The sequence below is a fragment of the Gadus morhua genome, chromosome 4, assembly GCF_902167405.1.
Source record: "Gadus morhua chromosome 4, gadMor3.0, whole genome shotgun sequence".
Classification (NCBI taxonomy): Eukaryota; Metazoa; Chordata; class Actinopteri; order Gadiformes; family Gadidae; genus Gadus; species Gadus morhua.
In genome coordinates, this window is record NC_044051.1 from 11,840,692 (window position 1) to 11,855,085 (window position 14,394).

The window sequence follows — 14,394 nt, forward strand, 5'->3', positions numbered from 1 at the left end:
TGATGGAAGAGTAAAATTACAATGTGACCTTTACTGGCATGGAATTGCAATTGGCAAAGTAGTATGGTTTGGTTTTCGCTATCATTTCAAACCATGACAGCAGAATCTCAATGTAAAAGCAAAATACAATGTTATTCATGTTACATTGTCATTGTACAAAGTCTGACAGAATTTACACCTTGATCTAAAGTGGGACAGAAGCAGAAATGCAGCAACTAAATTTAGGGTCGTGTTCCTCCATCCTTCGTTACACACGACCGAGTCATTTAAACTTAATTAAAATATACCTAAATTAAGAAGCGGCTAATTAACAAACTTTTTAGGAAAAGGGACAGACACAGCAGACATAATTGACCATCAGCCATTCAGCTCGACACAAGCAGAACAGGACAATGGGTTCCCCGTTTTCAACCATGTTGGAACAAATGAAACTAAAAGAAACCAAAGAAATAAACGATTGAAAAGTTGCAGCAAAAGGTTTTTGTTTTTTGCGAGTCGAGACCACCCGTCTGCGACCGAGGCTGATGGGGTCGCTGGTACAGCAGCTCCCCCTCAAGGCAGAGGCAACCCCCCCGTCCACCCCGCCCCGTCCCGCCTCTCACTGTCCTTCAGTCCGTCCAGCCTTTCAAGAACTGGACTCCCTCCTCCATTATGACGCTTTGTCTTTGGCCCGTTCCTCTGCGGTCCTCGTGTGTGTGCGTGCACGTTTGCGTGTGTGTGACGACCATGCGTCAGGCCACGTCCGTACACACGCCCTTAGTACCCCCACGAGAGGATTAAAAATCAGCCACGCTCCCGCGAGTCATTTCTATTGGCCGGCCTTCTTGTCCTTCTGGAAGCTGAAGCTGGTGCGGCGGCTCAGCTTGCGCTGCTTCTGGGCAAAGTAGTCGGCCCTCGAGGTACTGGCCCGGGACTCCAGGATGTAGTTCACCTAGGGGTAAAAGGGTCAGAGGTCGAGGGCTTCGTCAATGCGATGCGTCGTTTCCTAAGCGACGCGTCATCGGTCTTTGGCTAGTGTTTTTTAAAGGGATGTTGTCGTAAAAAATTTACATTAAGGGGGACCCTAAAATCAATAATTGATGATAAAACAAGCTGGCTTTTTCATGGTGTGAAGATACAATTCTGTTTTTGTGGTTTAACTGTCTTTTCATTCATTTTATGACAAGGCACTACTGTGCATATTTTGCTAAAGCTGGCTCCAATGTTTGGTATCACCCCTTTGACGTTTTTTCCATGAGCTTATTAGGAGTGTGGCGGTTTTCTAAAGCTCAGCATGCTGTCGGGTGTTTATTAGACAGAGCAGCTGGTCCCAGGCCAGATACATGTGGTCTGTGACCTTTTGGCTCACCAGCAGATTCAACACTCTAATCATAGTGATCGGAGTAGAACCTATATGGGCTCCAGTAAACTCAACCATTGACAAGAGATGTAGGTCATGTCCCTGCAGGGTCAGGGTGGCTGGTGGCTGGTTTCTTTACATGCATTAGCATGACAAGATGTTAAAAGGTGCAGTAGGTTAGATGAAAGTGTATAATTGGGAGTGTAATTTCTTGAAAAATGCCATAGCCGTCAGCTATTAGTAAGTGAACTGTGCTATGAGAATAGCTAATCTGAGTGGACTGCGGCAGCCTCTTTATGAGACAATTATGATATTAGAATGTTCCCGGCTAATTTTTCCCGGCCTTTATTCCTTGATTGGTTCAGGGAATCTATCTTGCCCGTCAATCAGAGGTGCATGAATGGAACCCTCCATGTCAGAGAAACATAGGGAAAGAGCAGATTGTTTAGGGTGGTTTATCTTCAAATCTTGCTCTCTTCTGCTCTTTACCACTCTCAAGTGGAACCTAAAGCATTTTTTATAGAGTACTCGAGTAAACTGTTTTTTATTTTTATAGACTTGGAAGGAGAGGAGCATCTAAGTGTTTTTTTTTTTTTACAATAAGCAACAACCCAGCTAAGAAGTAGCCCAACTAATTCTCAACACTGAGCACTCACATCCTCATCGCTGACGAGTCAATTCATCCGCGGCAGCATCCTGCATATACTCCAAGTAAGCGGATTATCTTTGACCCAGTCAACTCAACTCACGGATAAGTGCATGCCATTCAGGTGAACTCTCTGGGATTAACGTTTGAATCCATATTTAATAACAGTTTTGTCCCAAAGAAATTAAAAAGCGGGAGACCCAGGATATTCTCGAAGGCAAAAAGGTGTCGACCTAAAGCAAACCTTGATGAGGCTCATTTTTTGATGGGTCTAATTGTCACACACTTGTCACAGCCCCCAACACTAGCCTCATGTGTTGGAGTACACAAGCTGTGGTCTGTGGTACGGCTGCAGGGTGTAGTCAACAAACCCAAATCCAGAGGAAAGCTTATTTTTACTGCGGTTTTGACTAACCTTCAGCACAATCTCGTTGACGGTAGCAGCATCAGATTCAAAGTAGAGGGGCTTGTAGTCGTGGTTGCTGAGGTAGGTGAGCTTAAAAATGGCGTGACCTGCGAGACGGAGAGAATAGGTCATCCGGCTGGAATCTTTACCGTCATAAAAAAATGCTATATACTTAAAAATGAATCCCACTTGTTTTGCAGGACATGGATAACAATAGTCCCGTCTATATATGTACTTGCACAGAGGCATCGTTTCTCTGTTCGTTAAAGGATCCTCGTTCGTGGAGAATGCCGAGTCAGCTAGTCTTCCCGGGGTCCAGGAATAATGCATAAACACCAGAACCGATTATAGAAAACTTAAATCAATGAACCCAATAATACAGTCAGATCGAGGCCAAAAGGTAGCATAAGACACTGTTACAGACGCTGATAACTGTTATAATTCCCTTTATTGGGCCCTGGGTTGTTATAGTCCCATAAGAACCCTGGTACTTGACTCTGGTTTACATAATGCCGCGTCAGTAGCTTGTGTGGGTGGGATGGTTGGGTACTCACTGGGGCTGCGCTCCTCCACCAAGTCACAGGCACACAGGTGGTCCGAGTCGATGGAGATGGGCTTCTGGCGGATCCAGAACTTGGTGCTGGCCTTCTGATTGGTGACCGGGTCGATCTCCACCTTCTCCCCGGAAATGCCTGCCAGAATGTATGTGTGTGTGTGTGTGTGTGTGTGTGTGTGTGTGTGTGTGTGTGTGTGTGTGTGTGTGTGTGTGTGTGTGTGTGTGTGTGTGTGTGTGTGTGTGAGTGTGAGTGTGAGTGTGTGTAGGAGAGGGGGATTGGAAGAGATTTAAAGATAATAATAAAAATATAAATAAACATACTTGACCTGTTTAGTTTTAAAGTAGAACCAAACCCCCTGACTCATCTTTTCTGAAAAGCTTCTGGGGCGTGGCTGCCCCAGGACAATCATATCCGCCCATCACGGGATACACAATCCATAACGTGATAATGTGTTTAAACTAGGCCTCCTTACCTATTGATAAAAACACAGAATTAATAGATTAATTCTGTGTTTTCACAATATAATTAGAATCTCTTTCAACATGACTGTTGGCCATTGATGCAAATCCTTTATGCCGTGTTCGTATAATTGAAACCACGCCTTCTCTTTAATAACTGCACGGTCATTTGCTATGATTATGCTTTTAAAATAATAACGAAAATAATCAAAATCCTCACACGCTGTCGCAGGGCAGCGTGTGAGCGACGGTGGGGGGGGTTACCTAGCTGGACGTCGGTGGTGAAGCGCAGCTTGTGGATCATGCTGATCTTGAAGGACTTGTAGTGGTGGCTGCTCAGCATGTCCTGCACCGTGGTGATGTCGATGGGCGGGTCCTCCTCCGAACTCTCCTCCCCGCGCGAGCCTACACGCCACCGGCACCCAGCGCCCCACACGTTATGCAACAGATCCTTCATACTCCACTGCCCGTCCACAGCCTACTTTATGAGCCTCTTATGAGAGCGGCTTCGTATCTTATCCAGCTGGATCCCCGCGCCTCGCTCTCTCTCTCGCCCTATCTCTCCCCGGCAGCGTTAAATCTAGGAGGCTGACGTTTTTGAAAGTCTGCCATGAATGCTGATGGCAGTGCACCAGTGTCGGCTGTTGAATGAGCTGGCTCTGTTTCCCGGACACGGGACACCCCTAAACTGGGAACGGACCCAGAGATATTGCAAATAGTAACCCTTGTTAAAGAACAACACATAACTCACTCGCAGACCCAATAAGTATTCAGGATTTACTAAATCGGGAGTCTTTAAGACCTATTCACGAAACACACATTGTGTTACAAAAGTAAAAGTACTTTATCACAGACAATCTAAATAGTGGTGAATAAACACAATTACAGTTTTCGGGAGATACTACATGTACTATAACGGGAGGTACTATACATGTACTATGTTTGGAGGAACGATACATGTACTTCATTGGGAGGTACTATACATGTACTGCGTTGGGAGGTACTTTACATGCACTATGATGGAAGGTACTATAAATGCACTATGATGGAAGGTACCATACATTTACTATGATGGGAGGTACGGGTACCATACATTTACTACGATGAGAGGTACTATACATGTAGTATGATTACAGGTACAATACATGTATTACAATGGGAGGAACTATTCATGTACTACATTGGGGGGATACTATACATGTACTACGTTGGGGGGTACTCTACGTGTACTACAATGGGAGGTACTATACATTTAGTACATTGGTAAGTAAGTACTATACATTGACTATGATTTAAGACATATACAAGGTTCTACACGTGCACTCACTGTTCTCGCGGACCAGGCAGAACTCCAGGGTGTTCTGGCTCTCCAGGGTGCACTCCAGGTCCACGGCCTCGTTGGGCTCCGTCTGCCTCTCCAGGCGGTACATGGGTCCTGAGGGAGCAACAAGCACCAACATCAGCACTCACCACGGGCGTCCGCTGTGGCCCGGATCACTCGCTGCACTAAATTTCCAGTAAAAATTCATTTTTTTTTATTTTTCAGTACAGTATTAGAATTTGACGACGTTAGGCATCCTGATTACTTTACGGCCCGTTACTGTTTGTTGCCATTTCATCGCCATTACGGTTCGAGGAGACGTTTTGCGTTACATATGTTAACTATAACTATACATTTTAAAGTTCAAATAATAAGCACTCTAGTAGGAAGTTGGATGTTGGTATCGGGACGACACTAGCCTGATTTAGAATATGTGACTAAATACTCCTGATAGGTAGGGGCATTAAGCTGAGCAAATAACACCATCTTGCTCAGCACCACTAGCTATGATGGCCTTATCATCTTGGGGATGGGAACCAAACACACTATTGACAACCTCACATTTGAGATGGCCATCTGGATTTAATACCCTGTCTGTTGAAATACTTCGATGTTAAGGGTAGGCTAGGCAATAGATACATAGAACATCAAACTACAATTTTGATTTGAACATCTCCTTGAAGGCTTTGGTGAAATAGGAATATTATGGTGAATAGTAAATAATGATTGATGAATGCAGCTATACCATGTAGCAAACGCCTGTTGTATTCTCCGAGATGATTGTTCGACTTTTTCTGAATCCTGACTAATCTTTTTACAGACAGGCCCCAGTAACTGTAACGTACAAGTGTGTATGTGAATCATACATTTCTTGAAAAAAAACACCATGAACTAAGTATGACTCAGACCAAAAAGATGGGATTTAGGCAGAACAGGTATGTGAATTCACTGTTTCATCGTCTTTTGATGTCAGGTTCTTGGTTAAGGAAATTTTGATTCTGACGAGAGCCGAGGATCGCTTACCTGAGCCTTTTTGAGAGCCTTTCCTCTTCTTAAGTGCTTTTTGGAGAATCTCTTTCATGGTCACCTTAAGGCTGTCCACCGGGATGAGGGAGAAACCGTGAGCAGCATTTCTGGAGTGAGAGACGGACAGAAAGGGATATTAAGTTGGGGGCTTTACCTGGATTGACCTGGAATTCTAAGCGGTTAAAACACACACACGCACACACACACACACACACACACGATATAGCAAGCAGTATGTTCAAGAACTTTGAATGCCCCACTATAAGGGTCCTGCTTTTTAACCCCTAGCTGTAATCAAACAGATTTTTTCTGAATGGACTGCTTTTAAATAGTGATTTTCAGAGCTCCGTCACACACCGATGGCGGTGTCAACCATGCAAAACTCATCTGGAACCCTTAGCTAGGAGGAGCCGGGGATGAAACCGGCAACCTTTTACTGTCGCAAGACAACCCGCTTTAACCCCTGAGCCTCTACCACCAAGTCATTTAACTCCCAAGTCATTTATAGGTCACTTGGGCAAGGTGAAGACCCGGGCTGCGTTCCAAACTGTCACTCAGGGCCACTCACATCCTGACGAACAGAGACTGCTTGGAGGCCAGGCCGGGCGAGGAGTACTTCTCCACCAGCGCCAGGGTGCTGAAGCCGAACTTATGGATGGGCTCGTTGGAGTCCAGCGGGGGGAAGTCCGTGTCCACCTCGCCGTCGTCCTCGGCGATGTGCAGGCAGTAGGCGGTCACGTCCTCACTGGGAGCACACAAGGGAGAGGAACCGTTTTACACAGTGGGGACAGCGGGGGGGGGGGGGGGGTGACCATAGAGGGCGCTTTATTGTGTTCGGCAATAATCAATTTATATGTTAGGCGAAGTTCATTTAACATGGCCAAACTGAGGGAGTTATAGCATTGCACTGTTCTGACACCAGGACTGCTGATGTCAGGATTCCATCGCTAAATGAAAGCACATCTGTTCAGACCGAATAATTTCCCATGCAAGAAATTATAATATGGAAAATAGTTATCTTTCTCATGTTACTATATTGTAGTACCGGAAACTGTTTGAATTTCTGATACATTTTATAATCTTGCTAATTCTTGCACTTTTTGGGGTGTATCTTCATGGTTGAAAACACTTATTGGACGTAGCTTTGGAAAAAGGTGTCAGCCAAAAGAATGTAATGCAATGCATTAAGTTTTTATCAACATACACGTTACAAAGTACGCTATAGCTACCGGTGTGCTCAGCTTTTCTTGTTGTTGAAGAACTTTCGCCAAAATCTGTTGTTACAAAAGATTAAGTGCCAGACTAAACTGCACTCTGACCAATAGCGGCTTGCCTGCACTCATCTCCGATCCCATCTCTCAGACCTCAAATACATAAAACATAAGTCTTGATGGACTAGCGTCAAGAAACTAGCGTTTCTTGAGTATAGAAAACACTGTACAGAGTCAAACAACCAGTGCTTTATTTAGCCTTGCATTGCAAACAAGCCAGCGATTGTCTCTCCCAACAACGCTCCCCTATACTGCTGAGTATTCTTCTACAGTGGAGTGAAGTGGAGCTGGGAGGTTTAGCTGACAGTTTGAGGATCCAATGGAGAGGCGAGATCACAAGCACGTTTTTAATACATTTCATTGGTTCAATATTTGTAAAAGCCCACAGACTGACTAATAGCATGATTTATGAAAGATAGCAAAAATGACGAGTTATGGGGATATGAGGTTCATTCTCAACAGCGTTTGTGTGGCGGGCCCAATACACGTTGCCCAAACAAACAGTCTTTGTTTGGGCAACATATGTAACACATTCCTGAATACTGTACATTCTGTGGTGTACATGTAAACATTCATCATGCATCTACGTTACATCATCCATGTCTAAAAGACAAGCGATTGAAAAGAATCGGCATTGAAAATATGGACTTTTATAAATGTTGTGGGAGCGTTTTGACAAACGCAAGGCCAGCCCTGCACCAACCAAGGCCTTAGGAGCAGACCCCACAGATAAACTACTGCATAAAAATCCTTCCCAAACACACGGCCCATCTTCCTTTGAAAGTTAACCCTTCATTTGAGTCAACACTGGCCAAATAACTATGATATATGTGGGTTGTAAAAAGGCAATGTAACATACAAGTGTCGGTTTTATTAGTATAAATGTGATATTATTTTAAAGAGCTTTAATACAGATAAATAAAAAATAATAAAAAGAGATGAAGTCAGCAATAAAATAAGTTACAATTTATATAAAATATAAATACATAAATAAAAGTCTGTTTTTGTTATAGATATGTTTTATTACTTATTAATAATTATTTCTGTTGCCAACTTCATCTGTATATACATTTTAGTTATTAGTTATGTTGCACAGTTGAGGATGCCTGGCATTCAAGGATTTCATGTCCATTAATGACATTATACCATTACAAAAAGATAATGCACTTTGTGGCGGCAAATCCTCTTAGCACCCGCGACACGCATTACATTTCCAACGAGCACACCCAGTCCCGACTCCCCCCCCCCCTTACTTATCTGACTTGCGCGTGACAATAAATGAGGGTGAAACTTGAAGAGAGACTTCAGGAGGCGTGATGCTGATGGAGGAAGGGACGGGGATGGAGGTGCGCTTACTTGAGCTTGGGCTCACGGGCCTCTCCGGTGTACTGCCAGCAGATCAGGCCGATGAGGTCGTGCACGCGGGCGTTGGCGATGGTGACCACCGTCATGGGGTGGAGCTTCTCCTGGGTCATCTGCATGGAAAGGTACACGTCGATCTTCTTGGTGGCCGTCGTACCGATGTGGCCCTGGAGACGGACAAAGTCACACACACACGCGCGCACACACACACACACACACACACAAAGCTTAAAACACTTGACATAAGACACGGTGTTGACCTGGCACTATGTATCTTAACATCCTGTGCACTTCCTGTATCCATCCTACTTTTACTGCATTCACAAAGCGTTGAAACACAATCACAAATATACCTTGTTTCAGACCACTGGACAACGCAGGATTCAAGTCATCCGGGAAAATCTTAATCAAATCTTAAAACTTTCTTATTACATTATTACATTATCTTAATAAAGTTGAGATGAGATTACTGGAAACTTGAGTTGTTAGAAACCCATACCTTTCCAAAGCCCTTCAATTTAAGTGAAATAAATGAATTAATCACACGCATAAAAATATCCACTCATGAATCACGCGGAGGATTATTTTCCCACACAGACGCCTCACCTTGCCGTCAAACTTGGAGTACTCGTTGAAGGGGTTGTTGAGCTGCTGGGGACACTGCTCCAGGCGCAGGGACAGCGTGGACTTGGAGCCTGTGATTTGCTCTCTGTTCCTCAGGTCCCGCTTCTCAAACAGAGAGCTCATGTCTTCCACTACAGCAACACATAGAAGGACATCACGTTGGCACAAACACACATAAACCCACTCACAAACACATTCCTTGTCATATCGGTGGATCTAGGCTTTAAGTTTAAAACCCCTTCGTTCTTGTTTCCCGTTCCCAGGTGGAAGTAAAAGCCTGCTAATGAGGATGACGGCACATTTGTTGAATTTATGAATACATGTAATGATTTTAGGATTTTTACGCTTGGAAGAAAAACAATAACGTTTTTTACGATATCATGATATAAAGTACAGTTGATGAGCAACTAAAGCCCAGGTTCCAGGTAATTTTCCTTTAAGGCCTAATGATATAAATATAATAATAGGTATATTTAATTGACCAGCATACACTTATTATTCAGCCGTATGTACATTAAATACCACTAATCATTTACATTTATTTGAATTTTCCTTGCAATGCCCAGCATGTATTCTTAGTCACTACAATGAGTGTGTAATCACTACAGTATATTTAATCCAAATTATCATGAAACACCATCTGACTTACGTGAATGTAAGTGTATATAACAGTTCATACTTAAAGGACCCAATTATACACACACACGTTTCATCTTTTGATATTTTGTGAATAATTTAATACATTTACCCTGAGTTATAAAAAATACTTCACATTTGTATAAAATATTACTGCAGCTACAAAAAGAACAAGGTGAGCATGTGGACCAAACATAATCTTTTTTTGTGTGTTTCACAGAAGCATAAGGTAATGAAGAAGGGGTAGGCTAAAACCAAGTCAAACCAAAAACAAAGTGTCGGTTACACTACCTGATTGCGATGACGATGATGGCCTCTCCTTCCACTGAACAGTTTTGCATTTGATTTGGTTTTGTCGCTCTTTTCTTAGTCTTTCAAGTCTTTGAGCTGAAAAATTAAGAAAGAAAACCTTGCATAAGTATTGTCCTTAAACATTGGACGAGCGCAGCACATTTTTGCGACCTGTATTGTGAAAAAATGTTAAATATCATCCGAATAAGATTCTTTGCGAAAATCGTCTACATACATTCACATCTTTTGAATAAGTCACCGTTCTTTCGAATGAAATAAGAGTTAGATGCAGTCGATGGAAACCATTAATATGAGCGCCATTATTTTTCAGCACAGGCACAGAACAATCCAAAGTCATCAATCCATTCTTTCCTAAACAAGTTTAGAACAATAGCATGGGGCAAATTGCATTGAAGGGGATCAGGAAACATGGCCACCAAGGCTTTGCCCTGTTCATATCTTACCAGCCACCCCAGGTTTCTGGCGTCTGTCACGCAGGAATCCTGATAAAACAGCCGATTTTAGATGAAGGCTCGGGGAAATAACACTCAAACGCATGTTCAACTTGTTTCACCCAAAACCAAAACCACAGCCATGACCGGCGACACCAGTTATCCCCCCAAAACAATCGATTGAACTGATCTGGAAGGAGCCAAAAGGAGATCTTCTTCCCTTTGCTTCCCTGTGTGGCTCCATGTCACCAACCACCACACACACACGTCGTTTCAGCCCATTCTCATACCTACTTTACTTTTCCTTCATTGAAGCCTTCGCCTTGCAGCCCATCACACACAGTGTGATTGAACATTACTGATTGATCATCATGTACCGTTTGATTTCATGTTGATTACGGCACCCAACCAAACAAACAAACATCGGACCACACAACCAGGGGTGTTGCAAACCGACAATTAAAAACAGACTGAAGATCACCTAAGAATGGAGCATTGGAATACATATACGAGACATTATACACTTCATTAAAGTACATTTGAACGTGTGTTTTTGATTGGTATGTAGATAGCTTGATGAGATTAAACCTCATATATCAATGATCTATTCAGAGATTCACCGAATTCCAGAATTAAAGTAAAACTAGCTTCAGCCAAAGAGAGCATGTGTATGACACATTTCAAGCCTACTTTTTTGTGTACACGGTACAGTGCCGTTTAATTTAGAGAGCTTAAAGGAATAATACTGGCTAAAACAGTGACATACTATACATTTATCTTTAACACCAGTAAATGCTTGGCTCAACCATACATGTATTGCTGCTTTTTCTCGTTGCATACATTGTGCTTTCATTTTTAAATGCAGAGGAGTAACCTTCCGTCCCCCAGACATTAACTGGATCCAGGTGCTGCCATTTAAAAATAGAACTTGAGCAGGGCCCACATCAGCATTGCAGTCACACACACGCAGGCAAGCGCGCACACGCACACAAGCAACAAACCAAGTAAATCATTTCATCTTCTTCTCTGGAGTTTTTAAACGTCCTCCTTGGAGCGCCATTAAATTGCAATTCATAACATGATCTCGAGCTAGTGCGACTTCTTCCCCAAATTGAATTCACTGAACTGCAGTTAAGTATGATATATAATCCGTCCTTCAAACGGTTCCCACTCTCAGTTTAAATTTGATAACATCATGCAATGCCATGACAACCAGGGATTAAAAAAATGCCTTGTGCTTTGATATTTTCATAGGACTTGGTTATTCAGCATAATTTAGATTGAGTACAACATATATATGTCAGTTCAATGATTGCCAATGGCGTTGTAGCAATGCCTGTGATTAGGGATGAATGAAGCAGTGCTAACTTATAACCATGTTAAAAGGAAAAACGTAATTTAAAAGTGAATCCATGACTGCAGTATTAAAATTGACTGCAGCTGCATTTTTCCATAATGAACATCAATGAAATCGGAGGAGGGCTTTACAAGATGATTGTCCTTTTTTTTGCAACAGCAAACAACCCCGTTGCAACACACTCGCCAACACCAAACAAATTATCTTTTCTTCCATATAACCTTGTGGCCCAGATTTTGTACATCAGCCCCGAAATAAACAGACCAAAAAAAAACACAAGCAGCAAAGCATGCTCTTGCTCTCTGGCACCACACCCTCCTCACAATCACACACACACAAATGCCGGATGGCCCACCAGGTAAGAAAAGCTGCATTCCCCACATCCATATGAAACCACAATGGGGCGTTGCCTACCTGTGTTGGAGCGTCTGCGGATGCCAAAGTCCCAGCTTGAGGTGATGTCCATCGATTGCGAGAGGTCGCAGCCATGGTTCTCACCCAAGCTGTTGGTGCCATCGATCAGGGGGCCTGAACCTGCTGACCCACAGCTGCTGCCCGGCACAAAGGCCAGCTGGCACTTCTCCAGGTCCACATCCTGGTCAATCAACACCATCTCACACATGCCCGTATCATCGCTGGTCACGTGAGACTGCCGGATGTGGGCTAAAATAATGGCTGGGTTGTCCAAGAAAGCCATCTTTGACTTAGTTAAGGTTAAAAAGCTGATTTTTAAGGCTCTTATCCTTTGACAGTTTGTTTCGTAATCCTTCTTCGTGCAATGCAAATTCTGTTGGATTGCAGTGCCCTTTTACGTTATAACGGATACGGGAAAGAGGGAGAGAAAGTCCTTTTCTTCTCCTCTTCTGGATTATAGTCTTGATTCCATGGTAGGGTGTGTCTTCTTGTCTGTTTTGGTTAAGTTAAGAGAGAACATTAAAGAAACGTGAAGAGGGTCATTAATCGAATTAATGACCTTTGCTTCATTCGAATAATGAAGCAAAGGTAATTTCCAGCATGGACAAATGAATTCACAAGACGGGCAGATAGAGCCTGAAACATACAACAACATTCCAAAGAGCACGAGATTGATTATCGATCTAATTATTAACGGAAATCGTGCATCCATTTATTATAATTGTTAGGTCGATATGGAAAAATGCAGATTAGAAGCAAGTTGGACATTTGGATGAAACATGAAACAAGACAAAACCTGTTTTCGCAGTCCTGTGTATACTGTAAACAAAGCCGAATACAATTTAAAGCTGAACTTGGTTCTGCAACCAAAAGACACAAAAAATTATGTTTTCTGTAAATCGCTGTGAAATAAGGGTAGAGTTTACTCAATATAGCCTGTTAGAACAATTCAGGCTGAATAACTCAAACCTCTTTTGGAATTGTCAACTTAAATGATGTTGTCTTTGAGGGATGCCCTTCTAGTGTAATATTTGGAAGGTAGCCGTAGCTGAATTATCTTGAGCGTTACACTTTGCCCTGCTGTTTTGTAAATGTTGTCACCATTGATGAGGAATCATCGATTGATCCATTTTCGATTTCATTCAACCTACGGAGTCATAGGGCTAGTTTTAGCGAAGCTAGCTGCAACTGGAGCATGAAACGGATTACATGCAATATTGGTGAGTTTTGATCAGGTAAACAAGTAAGTACCTTTGATAATTGATGCATGTTATTGATGCATATCCGTTTTCTATCTGGTCTACAACGTTAGGCCAAAATCAGCAAGTAACTTACTAATGTTGTGGTTGTTTAAGGTGTGAATAATGTCTTAAACATACCATTATCCATGAGTTCGATTAAAGAGATATCCCGCGCACCACCCGTGCATTTTCCTAGCCGTCTCCGTGACGGGTTGCATTCTCACAAGGAGAAGAACGTAAACATAACTAGTGAAAAACGACAGTAAACACTGCTCGAACACCATTGCCATAAGCCATTAAGCCACAGAGGTTGTATTTCCGGTCTCGACTGATGCAGTTCCTGTTAGAAGCAGGCACTTCCCATGCTGCGTTCACGGCACACAGGAATTTGTAAAGCTACATTAATGTGCAGGAAATATATTAATAAGACCCCCCTAAAAAATTGCAATCACTATATAAATATTCTATTGCAGATATTTTTTCCTTGAATAATGTATATTATAGAAACTTCTTCCAGAATTAAACGTGCCCGACCCCGTCCACTAGTATGTCCATTCAATGAAATTAAAAAAAATGATAAATCTATAACTGTAGCCACTAGAGGCTGCTATTGAGAAATGTTTTCAGACTGCAGGTTTAGAATGGGAGTTAAATTTAGAAATCCAATTCTGAAGCTGGAAAACAGTAAAATAAACTTTTCAGAAGTTGGAATACATATTACTTCTGAATTTAAATAGTAATTAATAATGCTAATTCACAAATAGTATTTCACAAAAAACAATTCATGAGTAGCTTTCGATCTAAATAGATTTCCCCTGTCCACTTATTGATTGCAAAGACAAACAATATTCCTGACTCCAAACATTTAGAAGAGGAAGGTTTAGCAGGTAGCTAAAGGGATGCTAGAGGGTGCAGGCAAAATCTGCACCCTCTATCCTGCCAGGCCTTTGCCTGAACCAACAGCAACAAGTAGAAGCCAGATGTTCACTAAAT

At 42.4% G+C, this 14,394-nt stretch overlaps 1 protein-coding gene across 1 annotated transcript; it reads right to left on the reverse strand.

The window, feature by feature from the left end:
- Positions 1-5: 5 nt before the first annotated feature.
- On the reverse strand, positions 6-13,732 carry mapkap1 (MAPK associated protein 1). The gene is made up of 12 exons (XM_030354277.1): positions 13,540-13,732; positions 12,161-12,652; positions 9,938-10,033; positions 8,993-9,141; positions 8,381-8,553; positions 6,322-6,498; positions 5,751-5,860; positions 4,734-4,841; positions 3,671-3,811; positions 2,946-3,083; positions 2,401-2,498; positions 6-931 (listed from the first exon to the last, which is right to left on the reverse strand). The coding sequence occupies exons 2-12, from the start codon at positions 12,441-12,443 to the stop codon at positions 809-811; spliced, it is 1,596 nt and encodes a 531-aa protein (XP_030210137.1). The 5' UTR covers positions 12,444-12,652; positions 13,540-13,732; the 3' UTR covers positions 6-808.
- Positions 13,733-14,394: the final 662 nt, after the last annotated feature.

Coding starts and splice junctions, on each gene's coding strand:
- mapkap1 (XM_030354277.1), bottom strand. CDS start 12,443: ATGGCTTTCTTGGACAACCCAGCCATTATTTTAGCCCACATCCGGCAG. Junction 8,554..8,992: donor ACTCCAAGTTTGACGGCAAG/GTGAGGCGTCTG, acceptor GTCCGTCTCCAG/GGCCACATCGGTACGACGGC. Junction 3,812..4,733: donor CTGCCTGGTCCGCGAGAACA/GTGAGTGCACGT, acceptor GGTGGCGTGTAG/GCTCGCGCGGGGAGGAGAGT.